Source organism: Triturus cristatus, chromosome 2_1, assembly GCF_964204655.1.
Source record: "Triturus cristatus chromosome 2_1, aTriCri1.1, whole genome shotgun sequence".
NCBI lineage: Eukaryota > Metazoa > Chordata > Amphibia > Caudata > Salamandridae > Triturus > Triturus cristatus.
Window position 1 is genome coordinate 274,831,831 of NC_140581.1, and position 17,100 is coordinate 274,848,930.

The 17,100-nt window shown below is 46.5% G+C and overlaps 1 protein-coding gene across 16 annotated transcripts in view; it reads left to right on the forward strand.

Annotated features, from left to right (window-relative positions):
* Positions 1-17,100, forward strand: part of NIPBL (NIPBL cohesin loading factor) — a 1,722,939-nt gene that overhangs the window by 1,126,264 nt on the left and 579,575 nt on the right. For all 16 annotated transcript variants that reach the window (XM_085631078.1, XM_085631072.1, XM_085631074.1 and 13 more), the window contains one exon: positions 16,677-16,811. In XM_085631078.1, the coding sequence (XP_085487204.1) occupies positions 16,677-16,811 (135 nt within the window). The remainder of the gene's footprint in view (positions 1-16,676; positions 16,812-17,100) is intronic.

Consider the following 17,100-nt stretch of genomic DNA (forward strand, 5'->3'; position numbering starts at 1 on the left):
TGGAGAAGAAGAAGAGAAGGCTCGAGGCGGAGATGGAGAGCATCCTTCAGAGGAAGAAGGAGTTCGACGCCAAATTGAAAGAATTCAGAATTCCAACGACTCCGTCGACGAACGTCGTCGAGATCGAGGAGCAGGACGAATTCTACGCCGAAGGGCTGCCGAGAGATCCTGAGGAGGAGGAAGAAGGCACCTACTATGAAGGCGAAGATGAGGAGGCCGACCAGCAGTCGTTCTACGGCTCGGCGCCATCAACCACTCACGAGCTGGATTGGCAAGATATCGACGCCGAAAATCCCGAAGAGCCCGTGGACACGTATCCTTCGAGGCCTTCGCCGCCAGACGACATCGGGGTGTACAATATGGTCGTCAGGAGTGCTGCAACAGCCTTTGGGGTAAAACTGGACGAGGAGAAGCCGGAAGCTGATTTCCTTCTCGAGACCCTGCTCCCCATTCAGACGAGGAGCCAGTTCCTTCCCATGCTCCAAAGCGTAATGAACCAGGGGAAGGAGGCCTTTAAGGAGCCAGCAACATGCCGGTCCATCACGCCCAGGACGGAGAAAAAATACAAGCACTCCTCCCTGGACCCGCCTTACATCAAGGGAGCGGTCACTGCTGACTCAATCATCGCGTCCACGGCCAGGAGAAGGGCCAACGTGCCAGCGACCTCTGGGCCACCCCCCGATCAGGAAAGCAGGAGAATGGACCTCACTGGAAGGAAGGTCGAAAGGAACGCTGCAATGCACTGGCGCATGGCGAACTCCAATGCGCTTCTCAATCGACACCAGTACCAGCACTGGGACGAGATGGGGGAATTGGTCAAACACCTCCCTGAAGAGTACCGCCAAAGAGCATCCCACCTTGTGGAAGAAGGTAAAAACATAGCCAACTCATGCATTAAAACTGCACTGGACGGGGCGGAAACTTCAAGCAGACTAATGGCCATAGGGATCACCGAACGAAGACAGGCCTGGCTGAGAATCTCTGGATTCAAACAGGAGGTGCAGAGCAACATATTAAACACCCCTTTCAACGGGGAAACACTGTTCGGGGCGACAGTGGACGAAAAGCTCACCCAGCTGAAGAAAGAGAACGAGACGGCAAGGTCCATGGGGGCCCTACAGTTCAGGGGGATGAAAAGAGGCACTCCAACTAAAGACCCTACGGTAGAGGGGGTGACCAGGGAGCATCGCACCAGACGTTCCAGCAAGGACAGCAGGGTGAAAGTCACGGCCATCAAGGTCAGCAAAAACAAAACTGGCAGTACCAGCCAAGGGGCCAGTCCTTTCGCGGGAGGGGAAACGCACGTGGCCAAAGGAGACGAGGGAATGACCAACCCTCATCGAAGTGACTCGGCACGCATCGGGACGCTCACCCCCAACATACCCCCAGGGGTGAGGCGCAATGCAAAAACAACGAGGGGGGGAAGAGACCCAATCGCCTACGAACATCCAACACCTGTAGGCGGAAGGCTGGGCCTCTACCTACAGGAATGGCAACGTATAACCACGGACAAGTGGATACTGAACGTCATACAACACGGTTACTGCGTGGACTTGGAGGGGACGCCTCCAAACAGAAAACCAAAACGAAGGCAACGCTCAGGTCAGGAGCTTGCTCAACTCAGAGAGGAAACACTGAAGCTGCTCGAAAAGAGAGCCATCGAGCCAGTGCCTTACAAGGAAAGGAACAAAGGGGTCTACTCAAACTACTTCGTGGTACCAAAAGTAGACGGAAATGTCAGACCCATCCTGGATCTGCGATACCTAAACAAATACATCAGAACACAAAAGTTCAAAATGACATCACTACAGGAGGTGCTGCCCCAAATAAGGGACGGAGACTTCATGTCCACCGTGGACCTCAAGGATGCCTACCTGCACATCCCAATAAACAGAAGGCACAAAAGACTTTTAAGATTCAGCATCAACCAGGACCATTACCAATTCACGACCCTGGCCTTCGGGCTAAAATCAGCACCAAGGGTATTCACGAAATGCCTGTCGGCAGTCGCAGCATACCTACGAAGGAAGGGGATTCATGTGTACCCTTACCTAGACGACTGGCTGATCAAAGCAAACACCCACGAAAAGTGCGAGAATCACGCAGCACAGGTGACAAAGACACTGACGAACCTGGGGTTCTCCATACACTGGGGGAAGTCGTCAAAGAAGCCAGAACAGGTGAAGATTTTCCTGGGAGCAAAAATCAACACCATAAACAGGACGGTCGTGCCCAGCGACAGGAGAGCAGAAGCCCTACTGAGGGAGACGAGCTTCTACCAGAAGGGGCGAGTTCTGACAGTGAGCAAGATCATGGGGATGATGGCGTCATGTATCCACCTGGTCCCAAATGTACGACTTCACATGAGACCATTCCAAGAATGGCTACAACAGCAATGGTCACAGGCAAGCGGAAGTTGGGAAGATCTAGTGGTTGTTACGCACGCAGTGCAGGAAGAGATAACTTGGTGGAACAGGGACAACATAACTACAGGGAAAAGCCTGGCACCACCAAGCCCAACTGTGACCATCACCACGGACGCATCACAAAGGGGATGGGGAGCACACATGGACCAACTCACAGTGAGGGGTCTGTGGGCTCCGGCAGATGCGGTCAGACATATCAATTACCTGGAATTGAAGACTGTCCTGCTAGCCCTGAAGGCATTCCAGAAGCACCTGTACAACCAGAGAGTGTTGATTCAAACGGACAACACCACAACCATGTTTTATATCAACAAACAGGGTGGGACACAGTTGTTCCCCCTTTCCACTCTGGCACAGGAGATTTGGAGATGGGCCATACCTCTCAAGATAGACCTGCTAGTGATTCACCTACCAGGGAAGGACAATGTGGAGGCAGACTGGCTAAGCAGGCAGACCTCGGCTTCACACGAGTGGGAGCTCAATGGGCACGAAACGCAGAAGCTTTTCCAGAAATAGGGAACTCCCACAATAGACCTGTTTGCAACACGCCAGAATGCAAAATGCCGAAGCTTCGCGTCCAGGCAACCAGATCAGCAATCCCAAGGGAATGCCCTATGGATAAGCTGGTCAAGGCCATTTGCCTACGCTTTTCCGCCGATACCACTGTTACACAGGGTGCTCGAGAAATGCAGACCCAGCAACATGACACTGATCCTGGTGGCACCACAGTGGGCAAGGCAGACTTGGTTCTCCCAAATCCTAGAAATGGCTCAAGGGAATCCCCACAGATTCACAAGAAGAAAGGACCTGCTCTCCATGCAGAACGGAGAAGTTCTACATCCAGAGCCAGAAAGCCTCAGCCTGGCGGCATGGCTCCTGAAGAGTTAGAGTTCGCGGACCTTAGATTGCCTCCAAGCACTATGCGAGTGCTGCGAGAGGCAAGGAGACCAACTACACGCAAATGCTATAGTGCAAAATGGAAAAGATTTACAATATGGTGTGGCAAAAAAGGCCTGCAGAATAAAATGACAAAGGACTCGACAGTGCTGAGATACCTCACGCACCTTCTGAAAAGTAACCTATGCTCCACCTCCCTAAGGGTACACCTAGCGGCGATAGTAGCCTACACAAGAGGGGAGAAGGGTGGAAGTTTCTTTACGTCGCAGGTAGTAAAGAGATTCATGGAAGGAGCGAAACGAATCGCGCCACCTAAAAGGTTGCCGCCGCCGGCATGGAACCTCAACGTGGTCCTGACGGAGCTTATGAAAGCACCATTTGAACCCATACACAAGGCATCAATGCAAATGTTGACTATGAAGACGGCATTTCTGGTAGCCATAACCTCGCTACGCAGGGTGAGCAAACTGCAAGCACTAACGTTACAAGAGCCCTACATACAGATACACAAGGACAGGGTTGTCCTGAGAACGGACCCACACTTCATGCCTAAAGTCGTGTCGGCATTCCATTTGAACCAGAGTATTCAGATACCGAGTTTCTTTCAAAACCCAACTTCGAACGCAGAAAAGGCTCTACACACTCTAGACGCTAGGAGAGCGGTGATGCACTACATTGAGAGGACCAAGGAGCACAGAAAAACTCAGCAGCTCTTTGTGTCCTTTGCATCAAGCTTCAGGGGGAGACCAGTGACAAAAGGCACCATTGCTAGATGGATTGCACTAACTATACAGTTTTGCCACAAACAGGCAGGACAGGAGCTAACGGAGAGGCCTCAAGCTCACTCCACAAGGAAGAAAGGGGCAACCATTGCCTTTCTGGCAAACACGCCCATTCAGGACATATGCCTGGCGGCAACATGGGCTTCGGTGCACACGTTCACCAAGCACTACTGCGTGGACATACAGATGAACAAGGAAGCACAAGTAGGACAGAAGGTGCTTCAACACATATTCAACGACCAACGCTCATCTACCACCCAGCCGCCACAAAGATAACAAACCGCTACAAAGTCTATGCACAGCATAGTGAATCCAGAAAGATTCACGCTGCAAAACGATTAGTTTCTTACATGTCGGTGTAGTTTTGCAGCTTGAAGATCTTTCTGGATTCACTAGCGAACCCACCCACCTCCGCCAGGAAGATGAGGCTGGAGGAAGAGGGGGACAAACAGAGAAGTACAGAAGGAATGAAATACTACAGAAAAGTGGACATATAATTGAATCATTCGCCTAGGGTTAAAAAAAAAAAAAAAAAAAAAAAACGAGAGGAAAAAAGAACCCGAAGATGGCGCCCCAAAGGTGGGACTTCCGCAGGAAGCACGACGACGTCACAAGAGGTGCACCAAATGGTGGGACGTCGACGCCCACCTGGGCTACAAAAAACAAAAAAAAGCAAAAGAAAGACTACGAATCCGGACCCAACCACCAGATCGCGGAATAATGCACAGCATAGTGAATCCAGAAAGATCTTCAAGCTGCAGAACTACACCGACAGGTAAGAAACTAATCGTTCAACCCCAACTCACTCTGCCAAGTCGAGTGTTTATGCGGCTCATAGGAATGATGAGCTCTTGCATTTTCATAATCCCTCACGCAAGACTTCAGATGCGCCCTTTACAGACATTGCTCTCTGCAGTTGTGGAACACACAAAACCTTTCCAAAGGGTGGCCTTTCCTAGAGCCAATTCCACAGATCGTGCTAACAGCGGACGCATCACTCACCGGCTGGGGAGCCCATCTCCTAAACCACACAATTCAGGACAAGTGGACCGCTCAACAAAAAGTGCTCCACATCAATCACCTAGAATTACTGGCAATATTTCTAGCATTAAAGTCATTCGAAGCACATCTTCTCAACAAAATTGTCCTAGTCCGAACGGACAATATGACAGCAATGTATTACATACAGAAACGCGTTCTTTGCAGCTGTTTCGTCTAGCGCAAAGCATATGGAGATGGGCCATTCCACAGAACATATATCTTCTGGCAGAACATCTTCCAGGAGTGAACAATCAAATTGCGGATCTGTTCAGTCCTCAGACTCAGCAGATACACGAATGGCAACTCCATCCGCAAGTTCTTCAGCCCTTTTTCCAGATGTGGGGCCACCCAGACATAAATCTGTTCGCCACACACGCAAACGCAAAATGCCCAACCTTCGCCGCCAGGTTCCCACACCTGTTGTCCAAGGGCAATGCAATATGGATGAACTGGTCTGGCAGATTTGCGTATGCTTTTCCGCAACTCCAGCTCATTCCGCTAGTAGTACGCAAGCTCAAACAGTCTCTCAAAATGATCCTAGTTGCTCCCACATGGGCACGGCAACCATGGTTCACAACACTCCTTGTACTATCAGTAGTTCTACAACAGAAACTACGTCTCTCCCCAAATCTACTGACGCAGAACCATGGAGAGATAAGGCACCAAGATCCAGCACAGCTGAATCTAGCAGTCTGGCTCTTGAAGTCCTAGAGTTTGGTTACCTTAACCTCCCACCCGACTGTATGAACATTATCAAAGAGGCCAGACACCCTACGACTAGAGCTTGCTATGCAGCCAAATGGAAGCGATTCGTCATTTACTGCAATAACAACAAAATTGAACCGATAGATGTTTCCATTCAAAACATCATCTGCTATTTACTACATTTACTAAGATGTAATCTTGCATTCTCCTCCATAGAGTACCTGCTATCAAAGCCTTTATGGAAGGCCTTAAAAGATAATTCCAACCTGACTGCCACCCTCTCCGGTGTGGAACCTAAACGTTCTTACTAGACTCATGGGCCCCCCATTTGAGCCTTTATACAAATGTGAAATACAGTTCCTTACATGGAAAGTAGCTTTCCTTGTCACATTCACCTCTCTCAGTGAGATCCAGGCTTTAACCATACAAGAACCATTCTTACAAATATATCGTAATAAAGTGGTTCTTAGAACAACTCCAAAGTTCCTTCCAAAAGTAATCTCTGCTTTTCATCTTAACCAATCGGTAGAGTTGCCAGTGTTTTTCCAAAACGCTGGTTATGTAGCGGAGAGAGCTCTTCACTCGCTTGACATCAAAAGAGCTTTACTTTATTACATCGACAGGACTGAAGCCTATAGAAGGATGAAATGACTAGCTTTCTCTCCACCTCATAAAGGCAACCCCATCTCCAAAGCTGGGATTGCCAGGTGGATAGTCAAATGCATTCAAATATGCTACCGGAAACTTAAAGGTACATTAACATTTCCCCCAAGAGCACATTCAACACGCAAACTAAGGGCTTTCATGGCATTCTTAGGAAACATTCCCCTAGAAGACATTTGTAAGGCAGTGCCATGGTCTACTACACACACCTTCACCAAACACTTATTGTGTAGATGTGCAGGCGAAGCAACAAGATTCTGTAGGCCAGGCTGTTCTTAAGACACTCTTTCAAACCACTGAAACCGATACAGGTGACCACCGCTAGGGGAGACAGTCTAGACACAAGTATGAATTCTGCAGCCCATATGCCTCAAACGGAATATGCTACTTACCAGTATGCATCTGTTCTTAGCATGTAGAGCTGCAGAGATTCATACGCCCACCCGCCTCCCCGGAACCTGTATCTGTTCCAGTGTCATCTTACTTGGATACATTCACATGGACATCTTTTCTGTTTCTTACAAACTCCATCATTTCCCATCATGGAGAAAAACAATCTGATGCCCATGCGCACTACTGTCCAATGGGGGAGGAGTCCCCTATCTCGTGAATACAAAAGATTTCTTCCAAGACAACAAGGTGCAAGCTTCCGAGCCCAACACCAGATGGCAATCTGTGCTCCAATATGAATCTCTGCAGCTCTACATGCCAAGAACAGATGCATACTGGTAAGTAGCATTTTCCTTTCTAAAATGAAAGAATTTGTTAGACGGATAGCGCTATTCTACAGGAAGAGCTGTTCCTGCCAGACTCCTTGTGTTGCATGAGTCCACTTGACTTCATATTTTTTTTAAACATTCTGATGGATACTTCTAACCCTAGATTCCTCATATTGTGAATACCCAGAGGCACCAGATTAAATCCAGAGAACTTTCTTTAGCAATTCCCTTGCACTTTAGTAGGTAGCCCCGTGCAGCTCTGCGTCTATGTTCCACCGTCAACTGATGTTGGGGCCCCTACAAAGTCACCATCTCCATGGACTGATATCAGTTTTGTTCTCCCTCAAATTCGGTCCGACCTGACACTTTTTCCTTCAACACTATTTTCCAATGTGCAGATAACATGCTCCCTCCTAAAATGACAAGTTTTAAATCTCGTAAATATTGCACAGACAGGTGTCCGTGATGAACCCTCACAACGTCTGCCTCTGGTGTCTGGGCTCCTCACACGATTTGATGTTGTGCGACAAGTGTGCAAAGATGAATCCAAAACCTATATGGGAATCAAAGCCAGGTTATATGTCGCAGAATACCTACGAAAGGTTAGAAGACCTGATACCGCTCGAAGTCGTGCACGTTTTTTCGTTCCTGTGGCCAATGCCATGACTCTTCTTCTTCGATATCCAAGTCATCAGATAAATTGAAAAAGCACAAGAAATCCAAGCACAAATCTGCTTTGTCACACCACTCCCATCACGCAGAGTTGGCGAACACCCCAGTTACCTCCAGGCCGCAAACCTAGTCTCTGTTTTGGAACTGACTTCAGGCCTCATCCTGATGCAACCCAAGTTGCTGTGTTCATCAGCAATGTCACAACATATCGAATATTTTAGGGATGCCATGTTACAGTTGTTTTGGTACCCTACCAGTTCCCTCTGTAGTTCCTATGGGCCCTAAGGATCCAAGTGTCTCTATGACCTGCCTGACCCCAGTGATGATTCATGTTTGACAGCAAAGCCATATTTCTGTTTCTGCAAGATGACAGTGGAGTCTGCCTCCTTTGTGGTGATAATTAGGAGGGAAGCAGAGGTCCTTGACTTACAGCTTCCCAACAATGAGGTTAAAACCAATGTCCTTGCAGAGGTCCTATAATATGGACAGACCACACAAGAACCTCTCCTGCCATTTTAATGAGATCCTGACTGACACTCCTGGGCAAAACCAGGATCTTGAACACCAGTGAACCATCCGAGGGCGAGGAGAGACGGGCTCCTACTACAGAAAACCTGGTAGTTCAGGTACTTACACTGCAGATTGAACCGTAATGTGTTCCTGACCACCCCACCGGGCCATCATACTAGTGGCTTCGGACCATGAGAGGAGAGCGTGGTACCCGGAACTTCTCGCCATGAGCAGCTGTCCTCCAATCCAACTGCCCCTTTGGGAGAATCTCCTGCCACAGCAGCAGGACAGGTTCATGCACCCATAGCTATCCAACCTACACCTCCATGCATCGAGATTGAGGGCGACAGTTGATGGCTTTCGATCTTCTGCCCGAAATAGTTGGTGTCAGCTTGGGCCACCAAAACTGTTTATTAAAACTGTTGTTGGTCGCTGGGAGTTTTTTGTATGGTGTTCTCGCACAACATCCAGTGCCTACCAGCACATTTTTCTGACATACTGTTATATTGTCTTCTTTTCGCCAAGCAAAGCCTTGCTGTGTCTACAGGTAAAGGTTCTTTATTGATCCTTTTGACCTTCTTGCGTCTACCCGACTATACATTGTTATTCAAATCATGTATTGTGATGTGCTTTTTGAAAGGGCTGATTCATATGTTCCTGCCAACACCTTTTGTGATGCTTGAGTGCCTGAGTGGGATCTTAATTTAGTTTTTACTTACCACATGTGTGCTCTGTTTGAACCAATGCACAACTGTTCTCTTTGCCTTCTCAAGGTAAAGACAGCTTTCCTCATAGTAATCACATCAGCTTGTTGCGTGGGTGAATTACCAGCTCTATCTGTTCAGCTGCTGCACACCATGTTCCTTCCTAACAAAAGCGGAATGTTTTCCAAAGGTTGTCCTGCCCTTTCACATAGGACAGTCTTTCACCTGGTCAGCTTCCCCCCCTCATCTATCTAAAGAGATTAAAAGACTTCATTGCCTCAATCCGTAGAGAGCCCTGAGGTTCTACATCGATCACCCGAAGAACATGAGTGGATGATGGGTTTCTCTGGTGCATCAAAAAAGGAGAAAGCTGTACAAAACAGTACCTTCTCCACATAGTATGTTTACAAATCAAAATCCGTTATGGACAGGTTAGGAAAAAGCCTCCAAAAGGTTGACGCACTGATTCCACCAGAGGAAAGGCTGACACTGCTGTGCTGGTGAGCGCCTTGGCAATCTTGGATAATTGCTTGGCATCTGCGTCAATGCACACTTTTACATAGCACTGCTACCTAGATAGCCAAGTCCGACAGGATGAACTCTTAGCCTATTCTGTCCTGCAAGATTTCCTGGTATGTCATTCCACAGACCCACCACCTGAGGAGGTACTGCATTATCTGGAAGATAAGAAATCTTCTGTTAAAGGTTTCCATCAGAAGAAAAAGTTACTTAACCATCTCTAACTTTTAGTGGATGCTCTATATAACAAATTATTCCTCACCTTGTGAATACCCTTAGGTGCCAGGGACCATCAATAAGTTTGCTGATTGGCTGCTGAGTACATGCACCACAGCTATCTGAAATTCGCAGACAGTTGCATGAGGATACCGAGCTATTCGAAACATCTTTCCACTCAATCTTTATACTTATCGTAGTGGTAAAGATTCTGCATCGGATGCCTTGAGTAACATGTCGATCCAAGAATTTGTAAAGAAGACACAGTAAATCCTTCTCTTTAATTTTGTGGTATGAGCCTGTTCTGTATTCACATCACATGCCATTTAGTGTTTGGGTCTTGAAGCTTTTAATCTTTAAGCATCCACCACCAAGTCCATACGCCTCACATGCATATCAGATTCTTTTTTTCTGCTGGTGGTTTCAGGGGTATTATTTGCAAGATACTGTAGGGCATATGACAAGCAGCTTTGTGTCAGACATATAGTAAGAATTTAAACTATTAGAAAAACATGTGTTCAAGGCATATGAGCTGTAGATCGTATACTTGTGCATAGATCGCCATCTGGTGTTGGGCTCAGATGTTAGCACTTTGTTTTTGTCTTGGAAGACGTTTTTTGTAGTCACGAGATAGGTGACTTCTCCTTAGGATCATAGTGCGCATGTTCATCGACTCCCCCCTTCGATTGTTTTTTTCCGCCATCTGGTTCTGATGTAAACTGCTGCGGGTCGGTTTCGTACTCGATTCCTCTTTGACGCGCATTCCCTCACCGCTCGACAGTATTGTTTCGATCGTATTACCTTTCAACGCGCATCCAAAGTATTGATCGACTTTGATTCCGGTCGTTCACGCGAGCCGTTGGACCCATCAACGTCATCCGGCCCTGCAGTCAATGGAAAGAACTCCATTCAAAAAATGCCCCCTGTGTGGTGCTAAATTCCCACACACTGATCTCCATGAGGTCTGTAACCTTTGCCTCTCTCCAGAACACGAGGACAAAGACTGCGAGGCCTGTACCTCCTTCTAATCGAAAAAGATTATACGGATTCACCTGGCTCGACGCCACGTAATGTCTCAACCAACAGCACTGGGCAAAATCTTCGATGCAGGGCAGAGGCTCCACACCAACAGCAACCGGAAGATAAGGACATCAGTATCTCCCAAGAAGACGACTCCGATACAGAGGATCAAACCATTACTCCAGGGCAATGGACCATGAGTACTGACCTCGACGCCCCTGCCCCAACTAAAACTCAACGTAAGGCGCCGGTAACACCTTCACCTTTTGGGTTCAGGTTCATACCGCGATAATGCTCTCTGTCTCTGCTCCGAAGCCCAAAGTAAAGCCTTCCGGCGACTCAGAATCACGTACCGGTACCGATAAACAGTCCCCTGCACCAAAACAAAGGTCAAAAATAGATACAGTGCCACGCCACGTCGGCACCGAAGACAACTTCAACGCCGAGCCTTTCGGCACCGAAACACGCCGAGAACAAGCCCTCGTACCCGAAGAAATCCCATAAAACTTTGGAACCGATGAAAATTTCAGACTCAAACTCCACCAAATCATATGGAGACCAAGACCCCTCCTAACGCTACAGAGAATAAGTCAAAGCACCACTCGGAAATAAAATCCTCGATGCCAAAAAAGATAAGGGCTCCGAAGAACTGTTTCACCCAGATTCAACGGTTCTGAAACAAAAAAAGGTCCACATTGACCCTGTTACAGGTCAGCTGACAGCATTGCCACCTAGGAATAGAAAATTGGACACTTCAGAAGCACCGGAGCTGAAAAGAAAGGACATGCCAACTTCACCTCTTAGACCCTCCTCTCCCCCTCCACCACTTCCAACTGTGACACTTTCTCCAGCACACACTCCACTACCTCCTGGTCATATTCATAAGTAAATAGACAAGTGACACATCGCCCTAGGCCAACTCCCAGTGAATCTGATTTCCTTACGTGGCACCCTACTCTGGAGATCCTAGTGGTACAGACCTCCGACAACAAAGTCAATCCCAATTCATTACTTACTGCCCCCAACACAGGGAGTTAAAAAGGATGGTGGTGTACAAGAGGAGGATGTTTTCTTCAGTTAGCCTTGCCCTTAGGTCTGTCAATGGCAGCTTCTTGCTGGGAAGCTACTCCCATGCATTGTGGGACCCTTTGGCTGAAACTTTACTTGCAGTTCCAGGGGCGTTCAGGGCTAAACTATTCATTATGGTCAGTACGCAGGAAAGAAAGTCATACTCTTGGCTGCTTACCCCTGACTGTTTGTATAGGGCAGTTGTAACCAGTGTGGTGTTTTGACTTCATACGTGGATGAGATCCACAGGCTTCTTGGTTGATGTTCAGACGTCGTTAATGAGAATGCCATTTGATGGCACCTATCTCTTTGGAGAGTAGTCAGACTGCCGTGGAGCACCTCAAGGAGAGCAGGACCAAAGCACGCTCGCTTGGCCTGTCTGCATCTATGTGGCAGTATCCCAAACAGTATGTTACTCCTGTTACTTTCGCTTGCCGACGGACAGAGGCCTTTGTCTTATTTTAGATCTTTACCCCTCTCAATTTCTTCCTTAGAAAGAAAGGGCAAATTGAAGATACTCACATTATCCAAAGTTCAAGATCTGCCCTTGGTCCCAATGTCTGGATGGTAGCGCTAGAACTGCAGGACGCCTACTTTCACATTTGCATCCCGCAGTCTCAAAGGCATTACCTGGGATTCAAGATGGGCAGGAGGATTTTCAATTTTCTGTGCTCTCTTTTGGCTTTACCAGTGCCTCTCGGGTGTTCATGACAGTGATGGCGGTGGTTGCAGCACATCTCCTAAGGTTGAAGGTGTACCAGTCTTCCCCCTACCACGATGACTGCTTATTGAAAGCGGGTTTGCCACAGTTAGTCATAAAGTACTCTACATGATTTCAAACCGCTTAATGTATGTGGAGTTTTCGATCAATGTGCCAAAGTCACTTCTGACTCCTTCACAGAAGCTACAGTTCATTGGTGTGTTTCTGGATACAGTGCAGTTTTGAGCTCTCCCTTCTGTTTAAGAAGTTCAGAACATTAAAGCTATGAACCTAATGTGTCATCCTCTGTCCTGCGTCTCCGTGGCAATGGCACCTACTTTTCGAATACATCAGATGAATATTGCGGGCTCTGCAGTGGGATCAGAAATTTCTCGGCTCAGCACCAAGGGAACTTGTTAGGTTGCATTTAGGTTTCCGAGAGACTGCACAAGACCTGCAGTGGTGGGTGCTTGACCAAAATTGGACCATCAGCAGACCTCTCTCCCACCCATAGCAGACTGTGTTCATGGACACTACACTGTTGGGTTATAGATGTCATCTGTGAGAGGTGGAGATCAGAGGACTTTGATCGTCATTGGGGTCCTGTCTCCACATCAGTCTTTTGAAGTTGTGGCTTTTCTGCTTGGCATTGAAGTGAGGCTGGTTCAGGTCCTCACGGACACCACCACTGGCATGTTGTACTGCAACACGCAGAGCATGGTGACGTCCAGGGCCCTGTGCCAGAGGCCTTCGCCTCTGGAGCTGGTTGAGTCAGCAGGGTTTCTCCCTGGTCATGAACTCCTGGCAGGATCTGTCGATGTCAGGGTAGACAAACTGAGCTGTTGATGCCTAGTGAAATACAAATGAGGGTACACCTAGGAGTGGTACTGGGTATCTTCTAGCAGTAGGGAGATCATTCGTTCAGTTTCTTAGCCACCACCAATAATGTGCAATGTCAGCACTTTTGCATGCTGGTGCCCAAAGAGCCACTTTCTCAGAGATGCAGTCGCCTTACAGTGAAACAAGGGACATCTATACATCTTCCACCTCTTTTTCTCTCCTCCCTTGTGTTCTGAAGATCAGGAATGACCTGGCTCAAGTCCTCCTAGTGGCTCTGAATTGTGCCTGGGGAGTGTAGCACCCAGAACCTCTGATCAGGCTGCCATTTTCAAAGGACCTTCTTTCACAGCAACTAGGGCCTTGCCCCAGGCTTGCATAATCTACACCTCCATGTGTGAAGGTTTAGTGAACACAGTTGATTACCTTTGATCTCCTTCCCTACGTATTGAATGCTTTTCTAGTTTCCAGGCACCCATCCACAAAAACCTTTTACATTGGAATAAGTTTGTGAAAATAAGTTTTGGTAACAATGTTTCTGGTGGATACTTTATCTAACCTTAGATTCCGCAAGGCCGTCTCATGTCTCATGTCTCAGTTTGGTGGAAGGGATTCTTTTCTCAATCCATGAAAAAATTCCCATTTGAGAGATCTGCATACTGTCATAACAGCCTGCTTATCAAGCTCCACATTCGATGGTGTACACAGTCAAGAAATGAATGTCCGCTTGAATGAGGTGGCGCATATATGTGGCTCTGGTGTTACTTCCGGGGCAGGAAGGAATCAACAGGGAGCATCACTAATGGGGTGTAGGTTGCACATCTGAACCATATGTATGGTCAGATTACCTTGGAAGGGTTTCTAGATCAACTGTTGGAGCTGAGAGCATCCAGTTAGCCCTTTGAGACCATAACAGTCCCAGGAAAGACCGACAACATGACAGCTATTTACTACATCCAAAAGTAGAGGGGGATGTTTTTGTCCCAGCTGTCAGAACTAGCCCAAAAGATCTGGTACTGTGCCATTTGAAATCCCATTCAGCTTCTGGCTGGGTATCTGTCTGGGGTGGGCAATGATTTTACTGAGATGTTAAACAGGGGGCATGAACAAGTACACGAGGGCCAGAAGAATAATTAACAGGTACTTTCAGAAATAGACGCCTGCAATCTGTCTGCCACTGCACAAAATGCCCACACTTCGCCCCAGATACAAAGAGTCCATGGGCAAGACACTATGAATGAATTGGTCAGGAACGTTTGCTTATGCTTTTCCTCCACTGCCTCTGATCCCATACATTGTGGGGAAAAAGAGGCTAACACCCATGACCCGTATTCTTGTGGCACCAACTTAGCCAACAGACCCATGGTAGTTGATGCTCTTGGAAATGTCAGTACATAAGCATAAAAAGCTACTGATCAAATCAGATTACCTGACTCCGCATCAGTCCTCAGACATCCAGACCTCAGGCAGATGAATTTAGAAATCTGGCACGTAAGGTCCAAGAGTTTGGTTGCCATGAGCTCCCAGAAGTGTATGTGCATATCCTGTGTGAGGCACGCAAACCCACCATGTGAGCCTGTTATGTTGCAAAGTGGAAACAATTTCTCTACTATTGCTTAGGAAAGCGGATACACCCACTCAAAGCTCCAAAAGCAACCTCAAACATGGCACCCTTGATTCCCAAGGGAATCGTGGAAACTGATCTTAACCCTTTTGTTGTTTACTTATACATGCCCACTGTAAACACAACAAAGATGCACATAAAGTTTTCAGCATATTTATTGAAACATCTGTTGTCTTGCATTGAAAGAGTGAGCTGCAATTGTTAGGCAGCTAAAACAAAGCAATGTAGCCACTATTATGAACATGGTGAAAAGAATGAACAGTCCAACCATGGCTGATTTCTTAGTATTTTTACCCATCACTACCCCTACTCTGAGAGCATAGTGGGTGTACCCTCTGGCAAGTCTTAGGTTAGCCTGAGCCCCCAAACCTAGATAGCTGAACCAGGGAATCATCCTTGAGGTGAATTGGGCTCCCTCTCTGCAGGATAGAAGATCAGCGCCAGCAGAGCTGCAATGTGAACACAGCATTAGTTCCAGCACCGTCGTTGCTGCAGTGCCCCTCTGACCCATAAAGGGACAGTTCACTATTTATATAATAAAACTACTGTGTTGGAGGTTCAGCTCTGATGCAATGATGTGTCTAGATGTTAGAAGCTTTCTTCAAACGGGAAATGCGAGCACTTGGATATCTTGTTCTGTGTTCTAAAAACAAGCAGCATGTACGGCGTCATCTCAAAATATCATGCAAGCCTAAACAAATACGATTGCTAAAATTGTTGTCCTAAAACGTGTAAAATGTAAAAATAAAAATGGGGAACCAAAGTGGGCCCAAGAAGGCCTCACTACAACAGTTGCATCCCGCACATTTTCAACCCCATTACACATTTGCCTCCTGTTTTTTATATATTCATTTTTTTTGTTTTTGTTCTTTTGGGATATAGCCAACCTAGACGCAACCTCTGTTGTCATTGCCTTAAATGGACTCATTGCAGCACTTCCTGGGAATCCTGTAGTCTCTGCGTTAATGCCGGGTGGTGCCTCCTAGCTCTGGTAACTGTTACTACAAATACATTTCTAACCCAATCTGATTCCTTGGAAGGGCTTCATATAAGTATTCTGCGGCAGCCATCGTACTTGTCAGGAAATTACGTTATTAAAGATAAACTGTTCTTTTCTGAATGATAATCCTGCTTCATTATCTTACCTCACCTTATGGTGCAGATAGGTGCCTTTTTTTTTAACGTAATTTTTCAAAATTTTATTTTCTAGTTGCAGATCTAATTCCTAGACTCTGTTGTGTGGTGGATAAAGGTAAAACCGATGTGTTGTGGCTCGTTGGTAATTTGTTTCCCTTAACTATAATGCCACACCTCACTGGCTCGGTAGCAGGAGTCACTTTACACGTGTTACTAGGATAAAAGTTTCAGAGAGGTTTTTTTAATGAATGGTGCATTTATGGTAGGATAGGAGATCTGTTAAAGAAAAAGTGGAATATTTTAAATTACTTTTGTCATTCTCTGTTCTTTCCCTGTATCAAACATTGTTTAACAACAAAAAACAGTACATTGTATTGAAAAGGGTTTAAATGTTTTGATAGAGATGTTTGTTAATCATCATTTTCTCTTTTTTCAGGACACCGGTATCAGTGTAAGAAAAAGAGTTATAAAAATATTGCGAGATATTTGCCTTGAACAGCCTACCTTTCCAAAAATTACAGAAATGTGTGTGAAAATGATTCGCAGAGTAAATGATGAGGAAGGAATAAAGGTAGTAATATTTGATTCTTACATGCAATCTGACATGACTCCTTAGCACTTATGCTTATTGATTGTGAGGAGTTATTGTTTTGCAGCATTTTGTCTTTTCTAGTTGATCATGTAATGACAATTCAGTATCGCCAAGCTTTCTTTTTTAGGTAGCATACTGAAGGTTTGTGAATAAGTTTGCCGTTTTACAATTTGAAACATTACTGCACAATGTGAGGCTATGTATGAGTCATTGTCAAAATCCGTCTTAAACTTAATATGTTTTTATCATTACTTTTGGTTCTAATGGT